Here is a 27,261-nt window from a genome sequence, read left to right on the forward strand (position 1 = left end):
TGGAGACAGAGTGGCAGCTGCTAGACATCCTTTCTAGAAGGAAGGAGCAGAATCAGGTATCTAGAGGTGACCAGGTATAGCCTGCAGCCTTCTGCTGTTCAGAAGCCTGCTTGTCTCCTGGCACTGGCACCTGGCAGCAGCTAGGGCCATCATGTGAGCTCAGGGCTCCAGCTATAGTGGCCAGCAGATGGCCAGGCTGTCCAGGAAGGCCAGAAGGTGCATTTATGACAAAACTTCACTTTCTGTCACTAGTTTAAAAGATGGCATCGCTTATATCAAGAGGGAAAATAGTTGTTAGAGGAAAAAGCATTTAGGTCTTGAAAAGCTGCTTATTGCAAAGTAAACTCATTTTTCTAGTGAAGCCAAATAAAGATATTGATATGCTTTCTGCCGTAGTCGCAAATCTCTGATACGAATTATGAGCGAGAGGGGCTGGATGAGCTTGATTGCGTTACTGAGAAGAGGTGTTCCCTTTGCTCTGACTCTCAAGGGGGAGCTCGAAGATGGGCAGGAGGTGCTCGCCCCGGAACCTGCCCCCGGGGGCGTTTTGGCTGCAGACCTGAGTCTTTCATTACCGGATGGTGACAGAAGTGACAACTCGGTGTCATCCTCCACCAGCGACATTGTGCCACAGTGTGACGGCAGTTTCAAAGAGGACACAGGCGAAAACACAGCCTTACTGGGTAAGTCCCCTGCAGGGTCTAGAACGAAGTGTTGTTGTCAGTGGATGAAAGAAAGTGATGAAAAGAATTCCCTGGTGGCTCAGTGGGTTAAGGATCTGGGGTTGTCACTGCTGTGGCACGAGTTCAGTCCCTGGCCCAGGAACGTCCTGGCTGCAGCCTCGAGATGCTGAAAAACATAAAGGAAAAGTGAAAGCCATAATCCCACACCTGGAAATGCCATTTTAATTTTTTGATGTATTTTCAGGTTTGTTTTGTTTTGTTTTGTTTTCTGTATTTAAGGATGGGGAGAATATCATTTACCTGTTTTTTTCTCCTAATGTGTGAAGCGCTTTCTGTAACAAATAGACAAGATTTTGTGATTGGTACTGCTGTGTGGTAGTACACTGGGGATTTACTACAGTTTCCTTTTTTTTTTTTCCTATGATATACAGTGCTTTTAATTTCAGAGGGAGCACTTCATGAAATATTATAGATAGTGCCAAGGAAAGAAAAGACTGCATTAAAGCAAAATATGCTACAGTAGTTGTAGATTTATGTACCAGCATCTCCGTACATTATATTTATTCCAATGAAAAAATTAGTTGTGAATTACACAAATTTTGATTTCTGTAAGGTCTTTATTTCTTTATTACTCAATGAATTTATCACATCTGTAGTTGTATAATGATCATCACAATCAACTATAGTTTCCTTAAACCATACCCTGCCAATGGACTTGAATCATCAGTAACCCTTTGAAATCACTGTGTGTATATTTACCACCTGTTTTCTGTCCTTCTGATAGGTAAAATGGAGTGAATTGCATTTTTTTGATTACTGATGCAATTACCTTTTCATAATGGTTGGTTATTTATATTTCTTCTGAGTTGCCCATTTCATCCTCCACTTGTTTTTCTACAGAGAAACTGAATTTTTCATGTTGATTCTAGGAGCTCTTTGGTCTTTGTCATATTTTATGTATTTCCCCCCAGCTTCTGTAACCTTTGACTTTTTTTTTTTCCAGGGGAAAAAAATAAAAGTACCCGAGGCATGTGGAGGTTCCCAGGCTAGGGGTCCAGTCAGAACCACAGCCACTGGCCTACGCCACAGCCACACCAGATCTGAGCTCGTGGCAACACCAGATCTTTAACCCACTAAGCGAGGTCCAGGGATCGAACCTGAATCCTCATGGGCACTAGTCAGATTTGCTTCCACTGAGCCATGATGGGAACTCCTACCTTTGACTTTTTGATGTATGTTGCCATATAGAAGTTTTTGATTTTTATCTAGTTCAGCTTCTCATTCTTTCATGATTCTGCCTTTGATAGCATGCTAACTTAGGAAATTCTTTCTCAGGATTATTGGCATATTTTATGAACCTTTCCGATTTTGTATTTTTACATTTCAATATTTAATTCACAGGGAATTCCCATTGTGGCACAGTGGAAATGAATCTGACTAGTGTCCATGAGGACACAGGTTCGATCCCTGGCCTTGCTCAGTGGGTCTGGGATCTGGCGTTGCTGTGAACGGTGGTGTAGGTTGAAAACGCAGCTCTGATCCCGTGTTGCTGTGGCATAGGCTGGCAGCTGTAACTCTGATTCAACACCTAGCCTGGGAACTTGCATATGCTGCAGGTGTGGCCCTAAAAAATAGTCTTTAATCCACATAGTTTAAGGGGAGATTTAATCAATTTTTTCCAAATGTTCAACCACTTGTCCATTGTTTAATGAATAATTACCTGTGAATAAGATGTTACGGAATTTACAAGGCAAATCCCTTAGTCTTCTTTTAAAAAATTTTTTTTGAGCTTTGTTTCATTTTTTAAGAACAATCTTCAGTTCTATGAGAATTTTTATCATAGTTGAAGTAATTTATAGATTATTTTAACTGGGAAGAATTGATGCTCCTAATTTTGCATTTTGCCAAGCAGAAAGCATATTTTTCCAAATCAGCAGTATCAAACTGAACTGAATCAGTTTGTCATGGTTTGTTTTTTTTTTTGTTTTTGTTTTTTTGTATTTTTAGAATCTAGGCAGCATGGATAGAAATATTAGAACTTAAGTTTTAAACCAGTACCAGAGGAAGAAAGACTGCGTTGTCTAAGAAAAAGGGAGATTGAATTTCAGAGAGTGAGAAAGTGGAAAGGTGGGTTACATAGGCATTCTCCTAATCAGCTCTCCTGCTGCAACTAAACCACTTTATGAAGCAGAGAAAAGGGTCATGTTTTTAGAAATTCCATTGCTCTGAGCCATTGAATTTTTTTTTTTTTTCCCAAACATTGCCTTCAGTCTTCAGAAGGGAAACTAAATTTGTTCCCTCTGGTACTTGACTACCCTTGAGATATTTCAAGACAGATAAAACTTTTTTTTTTCGTTGTCTTCCGGCTGTGCCCACAGCATGCAGAAGTTCCTGGGCCGGGGATCAAACCTGCACCATAGTAGTGACAACACCAGATCCTTAACCTACTGAGCCGCCAGGGAACTCAAACATTTTTTGGAAATATAGTTGGTTTACAATGTTGTGTTAATTTTTTCTGTACAGCAGAGTGAAGTTCCTGGGCCGGGGATCAAACCTGCACCATAGTAGTGACAACACCAGATCCTTAACCTACTGAGCCGCCAGGGAACTCAAACATTTTTTGGAAATATAGTTGGTTTACAATGTTGTGTTAATTTTTTCTGTACAGCAGAGTGACTCAGTTATACATATAGTCTTTTTCATATTCTTTTCCATTATTATGGTTTAATCACAGGATATTGAATATAGTTCCCTGTGCTCTACAGTAGGGCCTTGTTTATCTAGTTTGCATCTGCTAATCCCAGAGTTCTAATCCTTCCTTCCCTACCCTTTTAGCAACCGCACCTCTGTTCTCTACATCTGTGAGTCTGCTTCTGTTTCATAGATAAGTTCATTTGTGTCCTATTTCAGATTCCACATATAAGTGAGATCATAGGATATTTGTCTTTCTCTGTTTGACTTCACTTAGTATGATCATTTCTAGGTCCATCCATGTTGCTGCAGATGGCATTGTTTTGTTCTTTTTTATGGCTGAGTAGTATTCCATTGTGTATATTTACCACATCTTATTAATCCATTCCTCTGTTGATGGACATTTAGGTTGTTTCCATGTCTTGGCTGTTGTAAATAGTGCTGCTGTGAACATTGGGGTGCATGTATCTTTTTGAATTAGGGTTTTCTCTGGGTATATGCCCAGGAATGGAATTATTTGATCATATGGTAACTTTATTTTTAGTTTTTTGAGGAAAACAAAAAATTTTCCATGGTAGCTGTGCCAATTCACAGTCCTACCAACAGTGTAGGAGGGTTCCTTTTTCTCCACACCCTCTCTAATATTTATTATTTGTAGACTTTTTAATGATGGCCATTCTGGCCCATAGGAGGTGGTACCTCACTGTAGTTTTGATTTGTGTTTCTCTAACAGCAGTGGCAAGCATCTTTTGATGTGCCTATTGGCCAAGGCAGATAAAATTCTTTTCCTGAACTAAATTTCCAAGTATTTGTACATTTGTACATTTCACAGGTAATTTATATGTTGGTGTTCTTTCTACCTTATAATTTAAACAGTATAATGTGAGCTATATTAAACTGGAAAAATCACTTCTTTTAAGCAGATGTTAATCCTTCCAGAGTATAATGTAGGTCCACTTAGAGCTGGGCTAATACCTGCTTGCCCCTTAGGGGTTCTTAACTCCCTGGGGAACACGACTCCCGAGGAGGCTCCTCTTGTCCTGCTCTCCTCTGCTCTCATCTCAGGGGAGCTCGCAGTGGTTGGTTGAGGAAGTGTTCTGATGCTGTTGGAAACTTCTTGTGGTACAGTTGCTGTATACTCCTCTTCCTGGTCACATCAGGCTGGATTCGAGTGCCAGTTTGAACCTCTGTGTGTCTCAGTTTCCTCGCCTCTTGGTGGGGGATGATCACATGCTCGTCTGTGGCTCATAGGGTCAGTAAATAGTGCCCAGTAGACGCAGGCTGCTGTTGTCGTGGCTGATGATATCATTGCTGCTTGTTTGACTTCTGAGCACACACTCTGGTCCCACCCGCTCAGCCTGCATCTATCCTGTAGCTCCCGGCTGACCAGAGAAACGTTGCTTAGGCTGATGCAAGAGAACCCCTCATGCTCCGGGGAGGAAGGTGTTTCTGTTATTTTCTTGACTGTCTCTGGAAAAGGTGGCCCTTTTTGACGTGTAAGTTCTATGTAAGATCTGCTGTAATTAGTTTCTGGAATTATGATCTCCACAAGAGAAAGAAACAGTGTTGATGTAATTGCAGTTCAGAGCATGCCAGCCCACTGACTTCGACTTTTGTTGCTTTGTTGTAGAAACAGGCAGGAGCGAGCCTCAGCACGGAGGACCAGTCTCCTAGCGAACGCCCCGCAGACGGTGTCACGGACAGAGCTTGGGCTGGAATTAAAGGACATTTTATTTTGTTTACTTTAGCAGAGTTTGTAAATGTGAAAATAATGTACATTCTTTTACCTTTTAGGTTCTGAAACATACAGGGGGCTAAGAGAGTTTACTCTTAAAGAGACTTTTTGATTAGTCTTCATATATTTATCTACTAAAATATATCATTTAGGATAAACAACATTGTTTCAGGCTATTGTAGAGGGGCAGCTGGGGGCAGCCTTCCAATGTGTAGGACAGCTGGTCTTTCTAAGTCCTAGGCTGGCTACCTCGTTGCTTTAAAAATAAGGTGAATTCTATTTTCTCACGGATGGTTCTAGACTAATAAGCACACTGAACTTAGACTAGTTGAAATGGAGTTTTGTAATTATATTCGGCAGTTGATCACATGAGTTTCCCTGGAGGAAAGACTTTTTAGAACATTAAACTTGGAAATATGAGAGGAATCTGTCACTTTCTCTGTATTTCCAAACCTCGGAGTACTTTCATTATTGCTTTTTATTTGGAATTATGAGAAAAGCACTGGTTGACTTTAGGATTTGCATTTCTCCCATTTATTGCGTACTTTCTCCTAACAGCCTTGATGGGGAGGGGAATTTGTCCATGTTTTCTACAATAAAAAAGCTAAGATTCTGTATTGCACACAAGTATTGAGTTTTTCGTTGCTTGTTAAGTGGAGGAGACAGACTCTGATCCAGGGTTTATTTGGGCAAATGACAAATTTGTTGGTCCCAACTGCCGTTTAATCTTCACAGTTAAAAGGGTAGTAGATGTGGACTTTTAACTGTTATTATAACAAAATAAATGAGTAACCAGTTCTTGTGGTGCAGCGGGTGAAGAATCCAGCGTCACTACAGTGGCTCAGGTTCAATTCAGGCCTAGAGTCTTGACATGCCATGGGCGAAGCCAAAAATAAAAAATACAAACAAAAAACGAGTAACCGGTTTTCTTGATCAATTTTAAAGTAAACTTAATGACAGTGACCTTCTTCAGGCCTCTCTCCACTTGACTCTCATTTGCTGTTCCTCCTTAGAGAACAGAGCAGGCAGGAGCAGGCTGCCGTCGCTCGTTTGGGGGCTAATCTCTAAGCTTATAATGTGATTATGTAAACACACGCCCTGCTCTGTTCTCAATTCTTAGAGGATGTGACGAAGTGCTGTTTCTTTAGAACTTGAAATTGTCCTTTGACACTTCCCAACGCCTTACTGTATATAATCTTTATTTTGTGGGTAAAAATGTTTATTGAGACCATATAATTTTAAATGATTTTTCTTATGTAAGTAAGATATAAAGTCTGTATAGTTTGTTTTTTTCCAACTACTTACTACACTTTGATTCCAGCTGCTCAGGGAAGTGCTAGTAGAATAAACAGTGTTATTGAAGTAAATTGAGGCCAGATTCCACATGAGGCACTATCAGAATAGAAGTTCTTAACTTTGAGTTCTCACATCAACACGCAACCTCAATAGGTTTCCGTAATAATCACTTATCTTTGAAATCCGGCTCTGTGGTTTAGTGCGGATAGGAAAATATGTCCTCAATCCTATACTAAGTAGATCGTTTGCTCTTTGTATTTTTAAGACACATACTTGGAGGGGGGGAAATGCTTCAGTTCTTCCCAAGAGCCAGCAAAGCTGATTTTTAAAAAGAATATTATGATGGAATAAGGTAAATTGTTTATTGATAATTATGGAATTATGATTTATCAGTGAGTGGCTTCAACTTCAAAAGTTGAAACCCTAGGGAGTTTCTACTGTGGCACAGCAGGTTAAGGACCAGGCTTGGGTCACTGCAGAGGTGCAGCTTCAATCCCTGACCTGGCACAATGGGTTCAGTAAGGATCCAGGTTGCCACGGTTGTGGCATAGGTCGCAGCCGAGGCTCGGGTTTGATCCCTGGCCCAGGGGCTTCCACATACCATGAGTACAGCCACAAAAGAAAAAGAAAAAAAAAATAGTTTGAACCCTAAATTATAAATAGAAGGCAATTATAGTAGTCTTAGCTCTGGAAACACAAGTCTTTAACAGATGAAGTCAGAGAAAAGAAGAGTCTTCAGGACTTTGAAAGGAAGTTTCCTTTGATGATAGGCTTTTCTTAGATGGAAATAAACATGCTAAAGGGTCAGATATTCCTACAACTTTTGCTGAAATACAGAGTTGATAAAATGCTGGCGATGTGGGGAATGTAAATGCAGAAAGATGAGCAAGTCAGAGCGATTTAGTTAAGGTTGTTATTATTTATGGCAGTAATCACTTTCCTTTAACGACTGTCAAAATACCTGTTTGTTCACAAATAATGTAGATGTTTTTTCTCTTTAATTGTGAATGCCTTGGGAGGACAGAGCCAGGACCCAGGAGCTGAGTACCGCCCCCCGCCCCGCACCTATGTTGCTGCTGGATTTCCCACCAGAGGCCGTGACCTCCAGCAGGTGTACACACAGCCCCCGTGGCAGGTAAGCCCCTTGCAGGCTGTCCTTGTAGGGATGTTGACACGCAGAGCCTTTCCTGGAAGACTGCCCCTGTGGTCACTGAGGAATGATGACACTAAAAGGCCGAATTGCAGTGGGCCCCTGCAGTTGGCTCTCTGGGTGCACGATGACAAAACCTCCTGAAGCGAACCTCGGGTCTGACCTCAGTAACATCAGGGCACGATTTCCCAGGTGGGCCTGCTCGGCGAGCTCATGGTTTTTTTTTTTTTTTTTTTTTAAGAAAAAATAATTGGTGAGGCTTGGGCAGCTTGGGGGCTTAAGTATGTAAGAAGTACTCCTCCTGTGGCTTTATACTCTCTGAATCAAAGACTGCTGCAAGCATGAAAACAGTAATAGCAATAGACCTACAGGATCAGGTGTGTTTATAGTTAGACAAGCCCCGTGTACCAAATGCCCCAATGAGATGGCGGAGTTTGGCAACAGTCTCCTCTTTCAAGCTTGTTAAAGTTTATATAATGAGTGAGGGAGGGCTGAGGTGAAATCAGCATGTGTAGATTACTCACTAGACCTTGAGGTAATTACATGTTTTAGTCATTTCTTGGGGCTCAGTGTAAACCTTCTTTGGTGATTTACAAAGCACAGGATGTCGGCCTGAACCAAAGCTCATCCTGTATAGCAGGCACTGTGCTCCTGTGATGCAGCAACCAATCAGAAAAGCCGCCTCTGCCCTTCCCAGCTTGTTCATTTTTCAAGTTTTTAAAAACTCATGAGCATTTCATTTTCAGAAATACTAATGTGTGTCACTAGTTCAGAAAGTGAAACATCTAGAGTGAATCAGCCACACTGCTAGAGATTTGCCCTCATTCTAACAGCAAATGTAAAATGTAACTCAGAAAAAGTATTTACGATAGTTTAATGTAAGAAACGTCGGTCTGTTCTTTTTGATCCATTGTAGGCCCGTGTGTGTTGAGGGCTCAAGAGAAAGCTGGGAACACTGAACGTTCTCTTGGGCTAATTATTGAATACCAGGATTATAGAAGTCCTTTTCTTAAGACTTTCCTGATAAACAGTAGTGATTGTTTAAGAAGACAGACCAGATATAAAATGAAATTAGCAGAATGTCTCAGTAGAGGGAAGGTATGAGAATTTTATTCTCATAGATTAGTTTTCCATTTTATTTATTTATTTATTTATTGTCTTTTCAGCCCACACCCGTGGCATATGGAGGGTCCCAGGCTAGGGGTCTAATCAGAGCTGTAGCTGCTGGCCTACACCACAGCCATAGCAACTTATGGTTCGAGCCGCATCTGTGACCTACACCACAGCTCACAGCAACACCAGATCCTTAAACCAGAGTGGGGGGCCAGGGATTGAACCCACAACCTCATGGTTCCTCACTGGATTCGTTAACCACTGCGCCACGACAGGAACTCTGATTAATTTTCCATTTTAACCCTTAAAATATTTTAGGGTTATCACCCAAAAGTTCATTTTAAGATAGGTATGTGCCCCACTGTTCATAGGAATGTGAATCATTGCAAAATGTGTAAAATACTGGTTTGTGCCACCTGAAATTTATTCAAGTGTGTCTGCATCCTGTAAGAGTTGAGTGATACCATTAAAGTTATTTAAGTAAATAATAAAGTATTTGAAATAGTTAAATTTTAGGATCACAAATATTTTATGAAGTAACTTCCTTCTACCCTAGAATGTTGCTTAGTGCTATCTTTTTTTTTCTTCCCTTAATAGGTGATTTGAAGATACTAAAAGCTAGAAATTAGAGCTAAAAAATCCAAGAATTCAAGATGTGGCTTAAAAAAAAAATAACGGTTAAACTCTACTCGTCTGGTTACACTTGATTGCAGTTATTAAATCCCAGGATTATTTCTCTTATTTCAGGTAAATGTTCTTCTGCTTTTAAATGTTTAATGAAGAACCTTTTATGAGTATTATGATGTTTATCTTGACTCAGTGTTTCTTGATAAAATGTTCACTATTCTTTGTGAGCTATTTAAAATAAAATTGAAAATCTTTCCTCTGTCAAGTAAGCACCAGTACTATAATCTGTAAATTATTAAGCCAACTTGGCAGATCTGCCCACAGAAATGCGTTTTTAGCCCCAAGTCCGCTGTGGTCGCTGGTGGAAACCACAAGGCAGTGAAGCCTCAGAGTTGCCAGCACCCGTGTGCCAGGTGAGACTGGACAGGAGTAGGCTCGTCTTCTAGTTTCAACTCATATGGTCCAGATGTCCTTTTTGTGGTCTCTTTGGTGCCACACTTCTGAAATCTTGTCCTTGTTGGTGACTCACTTCATGGTTTGCCACAGCCCTCAAGCATAGTGCTGATGCCTCACAGAGCAAATACCTGTTGGGTGAGCTGGTCCAGGGCTGCTGGCCAGGAGCTCAGTGTTAGCTGTGTTCACAGCCTTGGTGTCACGGCCTGGAGCCCGAGGTCGGCAGGCTTCCAGCAGCAGCAAGGGTTGAAACGGTGTTTTAGAAAGCATTTCCCAGGGCTGACCTGCAGAGTAGCGATGCCAGCTGTCAGGTATTGAAAGAGTCAAGCTGGTGCCTGCAGGCACCCCTGCGACACCAGCTTGGGTCCTTATTTCCTTGAAGCAAACATATAAATCCCTCACTTTGTGAGAATACCTAAGATACAAGTTTTTATAAATCTAGGAGGACTATCTTATCCACATCACAAGACTGGACTTGCACACATCATAAAGCCCCTAGGCTTGGGATCCCTTCAGTCTTGCCAACAGTTGGGATTGGAAGGTGCTTCCTGTTCCTACAGAAAACATGCTTTCAAAGAACCTAGAAAATGAGTTTTTCATGATTTCTTCAGGTAAAAAATACATCAGATAATAAAGTTCATAGAAAACTTTAATGTAAGGCACTGTTGTCCAGAGTTAAACAAGGGGTAACGGCCCCCCCAACGTCATGGTTGGGGGGCACAGGTCCCATTCGGTGAGCAACTGTACCTGACAGCTTCCCAGTGACCACATTCCCTCCCAGAGCACTGACGCCTTAGATGCACAGCAGAAGAATGAATGAACGTCTCAAGAGAACAAAAGCCCAGAAAACTAAACCAGCTATCAGAGTCTCAAGAAAGGTTTCTAAGAGTCCTCGTGTTTATAGGAAGCTCAAGAAGTGTAATTCTTCTCTTGTCTCCTAGGTCCCCACAACGAGGAAGGATAAAGTTACACCTGTGTCTGCAGTCACTGTGCCTAATGTGAAGTTCAAGGGTCAGGCACTGTCATATGATGATTGAAAACCTCATGGGCAGTAAGACCTTCACAATGTCTTCATTTACTCTCTCACTCCAGCTTTAACATTGGAACCTCAGGAAAATGGGATTCTTGCTTTATCAGGAGCCTGTGACTTAAGTTTTAAGCCAAACCAGGCATCCTGCTCCATCTTTAGTGCAAGAGACCTCATCTACTTTTGAGTATTAACTCTGGGGTGATGCTCCCCTGTGGATAATCATGAGCCAGACACCTAGAGGACATTTTCCAAGTTCTTACCAAAAATTCATCTAAAAAAAAAAAAGGTCATCCAGGAAAGCAAAATGTTGCCTTAAGTAGGTAAAATGGGGTTTGTAGCCATTAAGCCAAGCAATCCACTCAGGGTTTGAAGAATCAGGTCACAGTACAGTGCAGCAATGGAGGGGGGCTGGATGAGGTATCACTTTGACATCTTGGTCTCAGAAGGTGCCTCCCCAGTGTCCAAAGTCTTCAGCAAGCGGAAGAGGCCGGCAGCTTCTCGTATCCTGCTGAACTCGATGCAGAAGGCCTGTACTTCTATAAACAAGTCCTGCACGTTGATGATTTTGTTACGGATCAGGGACTGGAGAAAAACACACACGAGACGCACCAAACGATTCTGAAAGAGAAACAAGTTTTAGTCTTTTTTTTTCTTGGCAGGCATTTATAAAATTTACAGAAATTTCTATTACTTACCTGCATGTATTTATCCTTAATTTGTTCACAGGTAGAAATGCAATTTGATATATAAAGGTGAATAAATTCAGGAGGCAGATCAACAGCTGTAGTAAGTCTGTTTCAGAAAGTAAGTTAGGGCTGTTAATTTTACTTGCTAATAGCATTTAAAAGCACCATTAACCACGTGAACTCATTCAGTGAAAATTCTGCTATGTGATTCAGTTACCTAATTTTAAATGGGCATATGCGAGTAAACCTTGAGGCCACACCCCCTCAGTTTCTTAGGTCTCTACTTAGCATCACACACGTACTACTAGTGGAGCACGGAGCACCGTGTCCCTGTGTGCTCTTGGCTGAGTCACAGTCGTCCTCCCAGCTCTGCTGGCCTCGGCAGTTACCCTGTTCACTTAGCTACCATTTACTAAACCCTGACTCCACGTGAGGACATGTGAGGGAAGCAGAGTTAGTAACTGAACAGCACAGTGCATAACCAAGTGGGGATGGGGGAGGGGGTGGGCATGGCCTGGCCTGACCTGGCCGGAAAGACCTGGCTGGAATGTAGCCAAAGGCACGAGGCCTGAGAGTCTTGAAGAGGTAGCTGGTATTTTCCAAAGGATCTGTGGAGTGTTTTAAGGGGGAAAACGGTGGAGGGGGAATTCCATGCTCAGATAAAGGTGTGCTGTGCTAACTACACGCTATAAATTTGTGAAAGAAATTCTAAACTTCTGCGGCTATAGAACTTTTTCCCACAGTGCTCCTAGGATCCACTCAGGGTGGGCACTGGGATGGGGGCACAGAGCTGACCCTTGTCCTGGAAGTCATTGCTACTTTTCTTGGACCAAGAGCCTAGGGGACAGTAAGCTAGCACTCAGCCTGGTCAGCCCAGGACCTGACAGAAAGCAGACCCCACCAAGAGTGAATGTTCACAGCAGGAAGGGGCCGGAAGAGGAGGCAGAAATAGCCAACCCCACCAGTGACAGGAAATACAAGTTGAAAGAAAACAGCACGCTTTGAGCTGCCTTCTGCGGGGCACACACTGGCAGCCACTCAGCTTCCAGCCAGGCTCTTCCTGCCAGCTGAATTACTGAGAAGGGCAGATTTTTCAGTCCATCTTAAGGAGGTTAAAAGATGTTAATCCCCCAGTTACAAACGAGTGGTCAAAGGGTGTGGCCTAAATGAAGTTCAACTGCCTGATCTGCTCAGAATGGATCTCTCCACAGAGCAGAAAGATCATGTAATCTAGTCCCCAAGCAGGACACCACAAGAAAGCTGTGCAGCTTCAACTGGGGCTTCGGGCAAACCTATACCTAAGGCTGCCCTGCGTACAGAGAGCGAACCAGACGAGAGGCTCCCAATCCCAAGCTTGCCTCACGCCTGTTAAACGTGGAATTTACCCAAACATATTGGTAAGGAAAATGAGGTGTAAAGTCACCAGTCACAGCACCTCAGGGGGGGAATGCTGTTTACCTGACAGTTGGGACAGCAGAGCAAAGAAAGGCCTAAAGACCAGCGCAAGGACTCGCAGGCAGGCATGCCCAGAACCTCCCCCGCTCCTAGACCAACACTCTGCCGTGACAACAAGAAATACAGTAGGATCTGTAACTTGTGTAGAGATAATATATGGCTATATATAAGGAAATAAATTCCAGCAATTAAGTTTCACTTATGCTTCTATTAGTGCCAAACACTTGAAATTCTATCTTCTGAGTTACTGGTGAATGCTAAATTCACATGCAGTGAACACTTAAGCCTCAGATTGAATGGGTTTTCTCAGGCTAACAATATCAGGGAAAAAAAAAAACAAAAACAAAAACATAACCCTGTTGCTAGTTTTTTCCCTTGTTGCCAGTTTTTCCCCTTGTTGCTGTTTAATCAGGCTCTATATACCCCTGCATTTGACCAAGTCTAGAAACTTACCGGTTTACAACTTCCATTGAATGTAAGGACATGTCCATATTGACCAGAACTGAAAAATACTCCGTGATCTGGCTTGACTGCATTAGCTTCAGCAACATTTCTATAGCGACTAGAGGGTTGTTTTCCACTAGGTCAGGAAGTTTGGCTGGAGTGAGACCAATATGATAAACGAGTTTGGGGTCTTTTTCCAACTCTCCCAGGAGCTAAATACAATCAAATTTTCAAAAAGAGAAAAAGGTTCTTGAGTCAGATTACAAGTTCTACATGCTACAGTTGCAGCCAAAAAAATAGTTCTATTTCCTGCATACAAAAAAAAAAAAAGTATACAAAAGACATTTTTATCTGCATTGAACCAACTTCATGAACATCCTCAAACCCATGATCCCCATGCTTTGATAATTAAGGTTTACATTTGAATTGTCAGACTGTCTTGTTAGGGCCACACTAGCAGCATGTGGAGGTTCCCAGGCTAAGGGTCGAATCAAAGCAGGAGCCGCCAGCCTACGCCACAGCCACAGCCACACCTTGACCCACTGAACAAGGCCAGGGATCGAACCTGTGTCCTCATGAAGCTGGTCAGATTCATCTCGGCTGAGCCACAAGGGGAACTCATTTATTTATTTATTTATTTTTGTGAACTGTCAGATACTAACATCATGCACCTTTCCTAATAAGAGTATATAAATACACTAGTGATTACTCCTGGCATTAAACCAGAATCAATATTGTCTGATCTGGATACAATACTGTCTGATTTCTAACAATACCATCCTTAAATCTTTCATGGGTTTTTTTTCCCCTGTCATTTGTTACAATCAAAAATAACCTAGGAGTTCTCTTGCAGCTCAGCAGGTTAAGGATCCCACATTGTCACTGCAGCAGCCGAGGCTGCCACTGGGGTGTGGGTTCAATCCCTGGCCCAGGAAATTCACATGCTGCAGGTGCTGCTGGAAATAAACAAGTCATCTTTCCAACTGGAAGTCATGAAGAGCACAGAGCTCTTCAGGGAACATGAGAAGCCAGAGCCCTGCTCAGCTCTGGAAAGACAGATCCTCGAGGGGGGTCCTTGTGGTTCTTTACTGTGCAGGTCACACTCTCACCCAAGTGGGGCCCTCCAAGACCAGTGTTTCTGCCAAAGCAATGCTTCCTTCAAATTTTCTCTGCCCTTGCCGTCTCCTTGTATATACCATGTGTTGTATTTCAGGATGGTCTAGTCAGTGAGCAGAGTCAACTGTGAACATGGCTAGTATGTGACTCTGACAATGGTATTTTGGGTGGTAAAGTGGACTGCAGCTCTATCCTCTGACAAGTTCTAAGGTGAAAATGTGCAAACTGAGTAACACTCACCCACGGGAAGCAGCTGCAGTGGCCCACCTTTCCCCCAGGAAGAGTCCTGTAGTTGAATCTTGAATCTAGCACGAAGCAGCTGGAAGGTGGGCCCGGCGTCCCTTCCTGGCAGAATGTTACAGGTCTGCTCACCCTCCTGCAGCCCCATGCAGCTCAGTAACAACGTACACAACAGGACCAGAAGTGAGCCCTGTCCAGAGTCACACTGACCCCGAACACAGGTGCTTGGTTTTCAAGTCACCAGATAAAATGAGCAGTGCGGGAGGCAGAACAAAGCTTCAGAGACCAAAATACTTCCCACTGCTGGCTCCAGTAATACGACACTGTCAAGATGCCACTTTATGGAAAACAAGAACACTTGCTGAATGTTTACAGTATATACCTGTGTTTGCTGAGGAGAAGATAAGGGGCTCTTGAAGGCTTTGGCCATTATTCGTTTGATTTCCACACCAGTGCTGTTCTTCACACACATCGACCTGTCCCACTGAATCGCGTGGTCAGGCTCGGTGGGGTTTAGCCAGGCCAGCTCGTCCTCGCAGATGTGCAAGGGAGGTGGTGGGCGAATGAACTCCGGCCGGAAGTGGCCTGGAAGGAAAACAGCATGTCTGCTTGTGCCCGTCTGTACACACCTCGCAGACACCCCTCAACCCAGTGCAGCGACTCTCTTAATAAGGACAGCACTTAGGTAACACTGACTTCAGAAGCAGAAATGACGAGGTCAGGGTTTTATTCAGAACACAAGAAAATGAAAGTGATATAACGTTAGATTTGGTTCCAGAGACCAAATCTACCTATTTGAAAAGGAGAGGAAAGCATTACCACAACCCACCAACTCCTAGTTCAAGCATGATCACCACTCAGTAGCAAAAGGACACAACTTCCTACCTCAGTGTCTTTTGATGGAAAAAAAAAGTACTCTCTGATCTCACTCATCCTATTCTCAGCAGAGACTGTATGATGTGCACTAGTTTTATTTTTGCATCTTCTGACCTTGAAGTAGCAGATTATGTGGAGATGAAATGGCAGAGGAAAAGTATGGCTGACTTTTGACATTCTCAAATGAGTCTGGGGCCCTCCATAAATCCCTAAGTTCACAAACGTTGTTATCATTCTCATAAGGGTACAAGATAATAAAGTGACTCACTATAACACCTTAACTATTTTATGAAATATTGATCCCTAAGTTTTAAACCCACTAAAATAAATGCTAGCTAGGACTTCTGAATGAAGGTCACACCTCGCTCTGGTTTCCACATAAAGCCCAAGATGGCTTACCCCTCTCAAGGACCCAGCCCCTGCCGAATCTGACATTTGTATATACTCTAGTTTACTGAAAATGTCCGTTTTCTGGCTAAGAATCACCCCTTTATTGTGGAAAAAAGGAAAATCTCATACATTTTGGTGGGAGTGTAAGTTGGTGCAGCCACAATGGAAATTTTTTTTTGAGTCTGGAGTCTCCTCAAAAAAGATTCTGAGTTTACATGTGATCCAGCAATCCCACTCCTGGGCATCTATCTGGAGAAAACCATAATTCAAAAGGATATATGCGTCCCCCTATGTTCATTGGAGCACTATGCACAATAGCCAAGACATGGAAGCAACCTAAATGTCCAATGACAGGAGTGGCTAAAGACGTGGTATATACACAATGGAATACTACTCAGCCATAAAAAGAATGAAATAATGCCATGTGCAGCAACATGGATGGACCTAGAGATGATCATACTGAGTGGAATAAGCAGATTAAGACAAATACCATATGATATCACATATGTGGAATCTAAAATACGACACAAATGCACTTATCTATGAAACAGAAACAGACTCAAAGAAATAAAGAACAGACTTGTGGTTACCAGGGGGACGGGGTAGAGAGGGAGAGGATTGGGAGCCTGGGATGACCAGATGCAAACTAGTCTATACAGGATGGATAACCAACAAGGACCTACTGTAGAGCACAGGGAGCTGTATTCAACATCCTATCAAAACCGTAAAGGCAGAGAATATGAGGAGTTCCTGCTGTGGCACAGTGGGTTAAGAATCTGACTGCAGAAGTTCCCGTTGTGGGGGGAGAGAGGAAGAGAGGAAGGAAGGAGTATGAAACAGAATGTACCCACATGTATAACTGAATCACACTGCTGTACAGCAGAAATTAACACAACATTGTAAATCAACTACTTCAGTTAAAAAAAAGTACCATTTAAATCTCTGGTCTGAGAACTTCTACAAGCCACAGGTGCAGCCAAAAAAAAGACAAAATAGATTCCAAAAAAAAAAAAATCCCTTTATCTTAAAGTACACTATTTCATCACATACATCACCAGAACTGGCACCTGAATCTCTACAAACCATTTACAGAAAGTATGTTTTTATCATTTCCTGAGAAGTACCACTTATGTGATAAAGGAGGAATTTCCTCTAAGGTAGGGATGCCCCATGTTCAGCTACTCACCTACTACCTGACTGGTTTGCCTCTTACATACCCTCCTGGTGGCCCATCAAGTCCAAGCTATGCCTGGACACACCCACCTGCACCGTGGCCCTTCCTGCACATTGAAACTTCAAATTTTAAGCCCATTTATTCCAAAGAACTACTGTACAGGACATGAAAGTCACAGTAGGAGTTTTAAACTCAAGGTAACACTATAGTCTGGAGAACATGTTCTTATCCCTAAGCAGAAAGCATGCCTTCATCAGAACCTCACAGATGCCTATAAAACCAAAAAAAAAAAAAGTGTAGCTATTATTTCAAGTTCAATAGGTGTTTTCTTTTAATTAAGAGCTGTAAGTAAAACTTCAATGGAGAAGATAGTGATAAGATTAATAAAGAGGTACAAAACTAAAGGTACAGGAGTTTCCTGGTGGCTCAGCAGGTTAAGGATCCAGCGTTGTCACTGCTTTAGCTCAGGTTCAATTCCTGGCCCAGAGACTTCCATCTGTAGCGGCTGTGGCCAAAAAGAAACCAAACAGGGAGTTCCCTAGATGTGGCCGTCCATAAAAACCAAACAAAAAACCAAAACCAAACCAAAACAAAAACTAAAGGTACAAAGTAAACTTAACTTCAATAAAATCAGAGAATTTTATCTTCAGGTGTCCTGATGATAAGTATGTAATAAAAACTTGGTTATTTTTATTAAAGAAGAAACTAGCTTTTACTGAGCATTCTACTATGTTCCAGACACTATACTAGTAAGTTTCTCATTAAATTGACATTTAAGCATCAACGAAAGTAACAATGTTTCAGAAAACCAGAAAGTCTTGGAGTTCCCAGCATGGTGCAGTGGAGACAAACCTGATTAGGAACCATGAGGTTGTGGGTTCAATTGATCCCTGACCTCACTCAGTGGGTTGAGGATTGGTGTTGCTGTGAGCTGTGGTGTAGGTCGCAGACTCGGCTTGGATCTGGCGTTGCTGTGGCTCTGGTGTAGGCCAGCAGCAACATCCCTGATTGACCCCTAGCCTGGGAACCTCCATATGCTGTGGATATGGCCCTAAAAGGACAAAAGACAAAAAAAAAAAAAAAAAAAAAAGAAAACCAGAAAGTCTCAGAGGATGCTGATAGAATAAAATCAAAGAATATTAAATTAGGAGTTCCCATCTTGGCTCAGTGGTTAACCAACCCAAGTAGAATCCATGAGTATGTGGGTTTGATCCCTGGCCTCAATCAGTGAGTTAAAGATCCAGCATTGCTGTGAGCTGTGATGTAGGCTGGCAGCTACAGCTCCGAATGGACCCCTAGCCTGGGAACCTCCATATGCCGTGGGTGTGGCACTAAAAAGACAAAAAGACCAAAAAAGAAAAAGCATATTAAATTAGATATACCTACTTTCAATAGGTGGCTTTGGTCCACTGACTAAAGCTTCCGTGATCTGAGAGGCAACCGAGCTGTCGAATCCAGAATTCGAAGAATCCGGGTCTGGGTCACTGAGAATGCTGGGGAAGCTGGCTTTACTTTGAGTTGGCAGCTCAGACTGGCGTTCTGAAAAAGGGAACCAAGACAGGAGGGGTTTTTTTTGTCTTTTTGCTATTTCTTGGGCCGCTCCTGCGGCATATGGAGGTTCCCAGGCTAGGGGTCCAATTGGAGCTGTAGCCACCGGCCTACGCCAGAGCCACAGCAACGCAGGATCTGAGCCGCGTCTGCAGCCTACACCACAGCTCACGGCAACGCCGGATCGTTAACCCACTGAGCAAGGGCAGGGACCGAATCCGAAAGCTCATGGTTCCTAGTCGGATTCGTTAACCACTGCGCCACGACGGGAACTCCAGGAGATGTTTTAAAATTGAGAGCCCCACAGGGAGAATGAGAAGACAAGGTACTAACTGGAGAAAGTTACCTACCACACATATAAAAGAAGGGCTAGATTCAATATATATAGAGATAGTATAGTAATATATACTACATATTTTATATATTATATAGTTTATTATATATATGTATTTTTTAACTCCTACAAATCAATTTTGTAAAGTAGGGGAAAAAGGGGGGGTTCCCATTGTGGCTCAGTAGGTTAAGAACCCAACTTATCCATGAGAATTCGGGTTCAATCCCTGGCCTCACTCAGTGGGTTAAGCATCCAGAGTTGATGCAAGCTGTGGTCATAGATGTGGCTAAGATCCACACTGCTCTGGCTGTGGTGTAGGCCAGCAGCTGCAGCTCTGATTTGACCCCTAGCCTAGGAAAGAAGAAAAAAAAAAGTAGGAAAAAAGAGAGTGCCTTGGTGGCTCAGTGGGTTAAGGATCTGGTGTTGTCACTGCTGTGGCATGGGTTCAATCCCTAGCCCAGGAAATTCTACATCCCATGGGCACACACACACACCCCCAACCCCCAACGTAGGAAAAGACAGGCTAATGTCTTCAACAGGTATTTTATTTTTAAAATGCACGAATGGCGAACAGACATCTGAAAGGATACTCAATCCTATTAGGAACCAGGGGGAAAATTAGCTAGAACACAAGACACTCTTACACAGCCACCAGACTGGCAGAAATGAACATGCCTGACATTAACAGATAGAGGAGGCTATCAGGTAAATCACGTACTGCTGACAGGAGTGAAAAATGGCACAACAACTTTGGAAAACAATTTGCCATTACCTAGTAAACTTTTGCATATGCTTATCTTTCCATCTAGAAGAAACACTTTCAGGAGAAAGTACAAAAGAAAGCTCACAGCCACATTATGTCCATCAAGGGTAGATTGGATAAAGGACTGTATTCCACTGTATGAAAATACCACAACAGCATGCACCGCCATCACTACAGGGGACACGTCAGCAACATGGATTCATCTCACCAAAAATACCTGACAAAGTACAAAAAAATAAAAATGGGGAGTTCCCGTTGGGGCTCAGCAGTAATGAACCCGACTTAGTAACCATGAGGATGCATATTCGATCCCTGGCCTCGCTCAGTGGGTTAAGGATCCAGCATTGCTGTGGCTGTGGAGTAGACCAGCAGCTGCAGTTCTGATTCGACCCCTAGCCTGGGAACTTTCATATGCCTCAGGAGCGGCCCTAAAAAAAAAAAAAGCCTAAATAAATACAGTGTGCTTCCACATACACAGATATCAGGAACATGCATGGTTAAACTCTAGGCATGCTCAAGAGGGAGGGCTAGACAGTAGACAACAAACTATTAACAGAAAACTCAGGTTAATAATGGGGCTGGAGGGAAGTAATTGAGAAATGCACAGGGAACTTCTAGGTCCTAAAAATATTCCTCCTTCCCCCTCCCCTTTTTACAGCCACACATGTAGAACACAGAAGTTCCTAGGCTAGGGATGGAATCAGAGCTGCAGATGCCAACCTATGCCATAGCCACAGCAACACCAGATGTGAGCTGCATCTGCAGCCTATGCTGCAGCTTGCAGCAACACCAGATCCTTAACCCACTGAGCCACAGGGGGAACTCTAATATTGCTCTTCTCAACTTCAATGGCGGCTGCTCCAGATCTGCTTTAAGAGACCATTAATCCAATGGGAAAATGGCTAGAGACATAAAAGATGTTTAACCATATTCACTTCATAGGAAAAATGCAATTTTTTTTATCTCATTTTGCTGAAATACAAAAGGTTGGAAACATACTATTGACCAAGATATAGACAACATTTTTAAATTGGCACACTGTGGTACAAGTGTAGGCGTTTTGCAGAAATTTTAACAAGATAAAATTCTGCCCCTTGTATTTATTTCTGTTTAATTTGCCTGCTTGTTTTCTGAGAATTAGGAAAATGCAACCGCACCAGCCATAAATACACTTTGGTCGTGGATCCCATGAAGACATCTGAATCTCAGGCCGGCTGCTGTAGAGATCAGCTGTGTAGCCAGCGCCAGAGAAGATGGTGCATGCGCTTTTTTTTTTTTTCTCCTTAAGTACTTGTGAAAATGACTGGATTAAGACATCTTCAGTCTGGGCAGAGGACAGCAAAGAGCTTAGGGCCCTCAAGCTTAGCCACTGTGCCAGGCTTCTCAGTCCTAATTCTGGTCACCTATTTCTCAGCTTGACATAACTTTAAAAGTTTTGCATTGGCTGATCGGTCATCACAGTTGAAAAGGAGATCAGATCCAATTCTTTATTGAATACAAAGCCAGAACCCTCAGAATATACACTGCTTCTAAAAGTAGGACTGAAATTGCTCATCATTTCTCCAACCAGTTTTCATCCTGTGGTTAAGGAAACAGTTGCTTTATGTCTGTAAATAGACTGCATCTGGCATTGTGGCTAATAAGCACTTTTACACAAACCATGAGACCCATGCAACCTTCAATCTTAAAAGTCTGAAAAAGATTTCTCTTGGTCACAGAAAATTGTTATATTATTAGTATCTAGGAGTTCCCACTGTGACACAGGGGTAAAGAATATGACTTCGGCAGCTTGGAAGTGCTGGGAGCAAGGGTTCGAACTCTGGCAGGGTAACTTCCATGTGCTGTGGATGTGGCCATTAAAAAAAAAAAAACTAGTAGTTTAAAAATGAGGTTTAGAATACTCCAAGGAGGAGTTCCCATTGTAGCTCAGCGGAAATGAACCCAAATAGTATCCGTGAGAATTTGGTTTCAATCCGGGCCTTGCTCAGTGGGTTAAGGATCTGGGGTTGCCATAAGCTTTGGTGTGGACTGCAGACATGGCTCAGATTTGGCACTGCTGTGGTGTAGGCTGGCAGCTGCAGCTCCGACATGACCTCCAATCTGGGAACTTCCATATTCCATGGATGCAACCCTGAAGGAAAAAAGAGAATACTCCAAGGAAAAGTTTATTGAAAGATGTCATCTTATATAAAATGCCAAATGTCACAGGTGCATGAAGTCCAAGAAGGAGGGTGTGCTGTCAAAACTAACCCTGTACTCATGTATTCACAAGGTCATGGGTTCATGGATCTGGCTAAAGATCAGAATTTCCCCATTGAAGCACTCTTAGGCGATGAGACCCTTGCATCTCAACTTTTGCTTAGGGCAGGCACGCTCCTCTTAGCCTTGCAAGGAGAGGCTCTCTGACCACCCCATTCAAGAAGGTCCTGTTATTTTCTCTCTTTTTTTTTTTTTTTTTGCTTTTTAGGGCTGCACCCAGGGCATATGGAGGTTCCCAGGCTAGGGATTAAATCAGAGTTGTAGCTGGCCTATACCACAGCCACAGCAACACAGGATCCAAGCCACATCTACAACCTGTGACCACAGCTCACAGCAATGCCAGATCCTTAACCCACTGAGTGAGGCCAGGGATCAAACCCACAACCTCATGGTTCCTAGTCGGATTTGTTTCCGCTGCGCCACAACAAGAACTCTGATCCCGTTACTTTCCATCACAACACAAGTGGGCTTCAAGAACACCTCTATATTTGCTTGTATATGTAACACAGAAGGTGCCAAAATGTTTAAACAAAGGAACAAAGTGGAGATCTCACACTTATTGATTTCAAAAAAGCTTCCGTATGGCTTGTTGGATTGGTGTCTAGCTCCCTAAATAAAACCTTTTTTACATGTAAGAAAAAAAAAAAGACCTACCCTGCCTGAAAATGTGGTACTAGAATAAAGACAAATTGGCATAGAAAAGAGAGCCCAGAAATAAACTCTCCCATATATATTCAAATGATTTTCAACAAAGGAGCCAAGAAAGCACTGTTTCCTATTCAGGGTCCCTTGAGGTTCCATATGAATTTTCTATTTCTGCAAAACACACCGTTAGGATTTTGATAGAAACTACACTGAATCTGCAGATTGCTTTGAGTAGAAATGATATCCAGGAAATTTTAAATAGACCAAGTTTATTCAGCATTTTTCTTAAATAAGGAAAGCAATCGATTCAAGTGAAAACTGAAAATGATATGTCTATCCCATAACAGCAAGGATCCAGTACCAAATCTATGCTTTTCATGGAAAATACATTTTGGCACAAAGACCTTCATTTTAAGTGGATCATCGCAAGAAAAAAGGCCTAATGCTACCACGCAAGACCACCTGAGGCAGGATCCCTCCTTACCGGCCAAGGCTAGCTGAAGCCCGCTGATGTCCACGGACTGGCCCATATTTCCGACATCCATCAAGGCAATCTGTCGAGGGGTCTTTTTGAAGAGTTCCCTTGGGGGTGCCAGCATCAGCTGGGAAAGAAAAAACTTTTCTGGTGGAGTTATAGGAGGTAAAAAGCCTGTAAACAAAAACGTATAACAATTTCTCTAATAGTTATTTTTTAAAATTATCTTAAATCTGCTCAAATTAGCATTTGCTCCTTGCCACCTCAACTCACCTCTTTATTTTTATTTATTTTTTTTGTCTTTTTGCCTTTTCTAGGGCGCTCCCGTGGCACATGGAGGTTCCCAGGCTAGGAGTCTAATGGGAGCTGTAGCTGCCGGCCTACGACAGAGCCACAGCAACTCGGGATCAGAGCTGTGTCTGCGTCCTCAACCCACTGAGCAAGGCCAGGGATTGAACCCGCAAACCTCATGGTTCCTAGTCGGATTCGTTAACCACTGAGCCATGACAGGAACTCCAACTCACCTCTTTAAAGACAAAATTTTAATTGAAGATTCATTTCATCAAATTTATTTATGCAAATGTAATTAAATAGGAACGGTTCCAGGACCTGCTGTGAACAGCAAAATCCAAAGGTACTTAGGTCCCTTAAGTAAAGTGGTGTAATATTTGCATAGAACCTGCACGCATCATCCCTTATACTTTAAATAATCACTACTCACAATACCTAATACAATGTAAACGATACATAAACAGTTGTAAGTACTATGTAAATACTACATAAGTACAATGGAAATACTATGTAAACAGTCACCAAAATTTAGGGTTTGCTTTCTGGAACTCTCTGGAATTTCTTTTGCCCCTTGAATATTTTCTACCAGGGGCTGACTGAATCCTAGGATGCAGAACCTGAGGATACAGAGGGCAGACTAAATGTCAACTGAAATTCTATGATTTGTGGCAATGTCGATGAAACTTAAGGTTTTTATAACTACTAAGAATTTTGTTTTCTAACATTTCTCAATTCCTGCAAAGGCTAAAGCTTGCCTATGCAGGCAAAAACAAATTTTAAAAAACGACAGTGCTCAGAAATACTTCTCTGCTGCTACCAGCAACTGCGTTAAAGCTGGAAAGATGAGGAAGCATCACAAGTTCCAAAGACACTACTCCACACACCTGCTTCTACACACAGCTCGGCTACAATTCCCACAGCGCCAAGCCCAGCGGCCCTCCCTTGCCACAGTCACCTGCTCACCGGGCCTCATCCGTCTGTCCTCCCTCCCTCTCAGGCAGAGGGGTGGCCAGACTATTCACCACCCACAGTCCACACTCCCACTTACCATTTGGTTATATTTCTAGGTACAAATCTGCTCACAATACTTAACCTATTTACAGAGAATTAAACTCAAACGTTGGCACCACTGTAGGACTTTCATAATCTGCTCCCAACCCACTTTCCTCATCTCATCTCCTGAACTTCTCTCCATCTGTGAGTTCCACGATTCAGGTGCACAAAATCTTTCAGCTTCCTTGATTCCTATTTCAAAACACCCAATACACCCAACTCCTTAAAAATAACTGAGAGGACCACGTGCTTCTCTCCCCACCATCAATATCCAACAAAAACATCGCTCCCTCGTAAAGCCTCTCCAGCTGCACAGACACGAGCTCCTGGGCCTTGAGGCCCTGTGTGTGAGACATCTGGTACAGCCTTAACCACATGGGGCTACAGTTATGTCTGGTCTCAACCTGACAGAGTGCAAGGAAGCCATCCTACTTACTTCCAGGTACTTCTCAACCTTGGCTCTGCATCAGAATCATCTGAAAAACTTTCAAAACATATACTCATTAGGTGCTCCCCCTGAGGTGAAATATAATAAGCCTGCAGCAATAGTCCCCCTGTTGGGTATTTAAGCACCATCCCTACCTAGTAATGATAATGGACAACACTTACCGCAGATACCCTTACCCCTCATACTAACTCTACCAGCTAAGAATTATCTGCAATTTACGGATGAGGAAAATGAGGCACAGCAGCAAAATAACCAATCCCATGAATTCCTTCCCTGGCAGATTTGTGTTTACATCGCAGTCTACGGCCTAGATCTAGGTTTGGAATCATCACAATTGAGAATGACAGTTACGGTTCCTTGGCTTGACCCCAGACTACAGAATTCAAAGCGCCCAACCCAAATCCCAAACTGTCCCCCATCCATCTTGGGTGGTGGGTTTGACGAATACACACATTAAAACCACTTTCTGGGCATTCTTAAACTCCCTGAAAGTCAGGTTTAGTACTATTCCCCACCCCACCCCACAGACACCTCAAGGAATACAAAGGTTACTCCTCTTAGGTCAAGGGCAGTGCAGGAAACCAACCAGAAGATGCTTAAGATCCAGAGGAGTGGGCAGCGGGAAAAACGACCATCTTAAAATGTGGAAGCCCTCACCTGCAAGGAAATCCTCTAGTATTTACTCAAAACCGGCTGCCTTTACCTCTTGGCTCCCTATATAGCAGCCCCTACCTAAGGAGTGATCTGCCTGTCTTCCCACCGCTGAAGGACCCTACCATCAAGCTGCTTCCCACCTCTCTACCTGCCTCACCCCCTACACTGGTCCTTGACTAAGTCTTCCAGGTACCCTCACCACCATCTCTTCTGGGCCTTTCCCCTCGCCCGGTTTAGGTCTTCTCCCAAATTCAAGTCCCATAAAGCATCTCTGGAGTTTAAAAAAAAAAAAAAAAAAAAAAAAGGCAGCCTCCTATCAAACCCAGCGATCTTCACGGAAGTTGACCGAGCATACCTTTCACATCATGTCCAACAGCCTTGGGTTTTCTAACCTAGGCCGTGAATTTGAGACTTTCTCTCCTCCGCCCCCATTGCATTACCCAAAGACCTAACAGCAAGAAGGTGGCTGTGATGTCCTTAAACGCTGTTAAATGTGTTTCCGCTCAACTTCCTCAGGTTCTGAATGCTAATTGACTCGTCTGAGACTAAAAGCCGGGGGCAGATCCAGTGTGTCATTTCTTACAACTTCACACACCTCCGACGGGCTTGACAAGAACAAATTTTATCTGAGGCACTAAACCGTCAAGCCCCACATTACGCTGCGTGATTGGACCACCTGCATTGTTGGGATAATTTTCGGCGCCATGAAGCTGTTACTTCTTCATACTTGGTGGAAGGGGTGGGGGGTAGGGATCTCAAAAGGCAACAATCAGTTTCAAGTGCGGGTGAAGGCTGAGAAGCTGCCAATCTCACCCTCGGCGACGCACACCTGGCCCCGGGCGTACCTGAGAGCGGCGGCCGGTCGGGTTCCTGGCCGCCGCGGGCGGGCGGCGCGGGGTTGAGCAGATGCGCGAAGCTGGCGGCGAAGGGGTTGGCGGCAAGCGGTTCGGTGCGGTACATCTCCCAGAGCAAATAGAGCGCCGTGAGGCGCTGCGCCGCGCTGGGCAGCAGGTCTGGCTGCTGCAGCAGCATGACCAGCACCGAGCCCAGGCGGAAGTGGTCGGCCTTGCTGAAGTAGTGGTGGAATGCGGTAGACAGGCCCTCGAAGGTGCTGCCGCCGCCCGCCTCCTCCGAGATAATGCTCAGCAGGCTCGAGAGTTCCTTCGGGGTCAGGCTCATCCTGCCCGCAGGGCCCCCCGGGCCTCCACTCCCCGGCCCGGGGACGCCCGCTCCGCCTCTGCCGCTGCCGGAGCCGGAGACCCCCGGGCCGCACCTGGACGCCGACCCCGCCCCTTCCCGGGTTCCTCTTTGCTCTGCGGCGGTGAAGAGCCGGCCAGACGCCGCGCTCGCCCCGCCGCCGGGCATCAACCTCACCCGCCCGCCCTGCTCCCCGGCCGGAGTGGCCCTGGCGCCGGCTCGCTCCGTCCCTGCGGCCGTAAAGCGCGCTGTTGCACGACAGCGTCGCAAACAAAACACACCGAGAAACCAGCCGGCCGCGGAAAGGGCAGCGCGGAGCCAGAGCGAGGCTGCTGGTGCCGGGCCAGGGAGAAGATCCCCAGACGCTGGGTGGGCGGGGCAAAACGCCGGAAATGGGGGCGGGGCCTGAGGGAGAGGCCCGGCCGCGTCTCGCGC

At 43.8% G+C, this 27,261-nt stretch overlaps 2 protein-coding genes and 1 non-coding gene across 5 annotated transcripts in view; 2 read left to right on the forward strand and 1 right to left on the reverse strand.

Annotated features, from left to right (window-relative positions):
• RNF149 (ring finger protein 149) overlaps positions 1 to 5,731 on the forward strand; it is a 28,175-nt gene extending 22,444 nt beyond the window's left edge. The window contains exons 6-7 of the mRNA XM_047781414.1: positions 491 to 683; positions 5,005 to 5,731. Of these exons, the coding sequence (XP_047637370.1) occupies positions 491 to 683; positions 5,005 to 5,048 (237 nt within the window). The 3' untranslated portion in view covers positions 5,049 to 5,731. The remainder of the gene's footprint in view (positions 1 to 490; positions 684 to 5,004) is intronic.
• Positions 5,732 to 7,614: 1,883 nt separating this feature from the next.
• Positions 7,615 to 7,724, forward strand: LOC125128556 (small nucleolar RNA SNORD89). The gene has a single exon (XR_007135263.1). It is a non-coding gene; the product is annotated as a small nucleolar RNA SNORD89 (small nucleolar RNA).
• Positions 7,725 to 10,379: 2,655 nt separating this feature from the next.
• On the reverse strand, positions 10,380 to 27,150 carry CNOT11 (CCR4-NOT transcription complex subunit 11). 3 transcript variants are annotated; one of them, XM_047781411.1, is made up of 8 exons: positions 26,475 to 27,141; positions 23,193 to 23,357; positions 18,546 to 18,698; positions 15,102 to 15,304; positions 14,720 to 14,824; positions 13,373 to 13,575; positions 11,474 to 11,570; positions 10,380 to 11,396 (listed from the first exon to the last, which is right to left on the reverse strand). In XM_047781411.1, the coding sequence occupies exons 1-8, from the start codon at positions 26,992 to 26,994 to the stop codon at positions 11,199 to 11,201; spliced, it is 1,644 nt and encodes a 547-aa protein (XP_047637367.1). In that variant the 5' UTR covers positions 26,995 to 27,141; the 3' UTR covers positions 10,380 to 11,198. The 3 variants fall into 3 exon arrangements, with proteins under 3 accessions (XP_047637367.1, XP_047637368.1, XP_047637369.1); XM_047781412.1 differs by lacking the exon at positions 14,720 to 14,824 and having other exon boundaries at positions 26,475 to 27,132; XM_047781413.1 differs by lacking the exon at positions 11,474 to 11,570 and having other exon boundaries at positions 11,221 to 11,396; positions 26,475 to 27,150.
• Between the last annotated feature and the right edge of the window lie 111 nt (positions 27,151 to 27,261).

Source organism: Phacochoerus africanus, chromosome 5 (assembly GCF_016906955.1).
Source record: "Phacochoerus africanus isolate WHEZ1 chromosome 5, ROS_Pafr_v1, whole genome shotgun sequence".
NCBI lineage: Eukaryota > Metazoa > Chordata > Mammalia > Artiodactyla > Suidae > Phacochoerus > Phacochoerus africanus.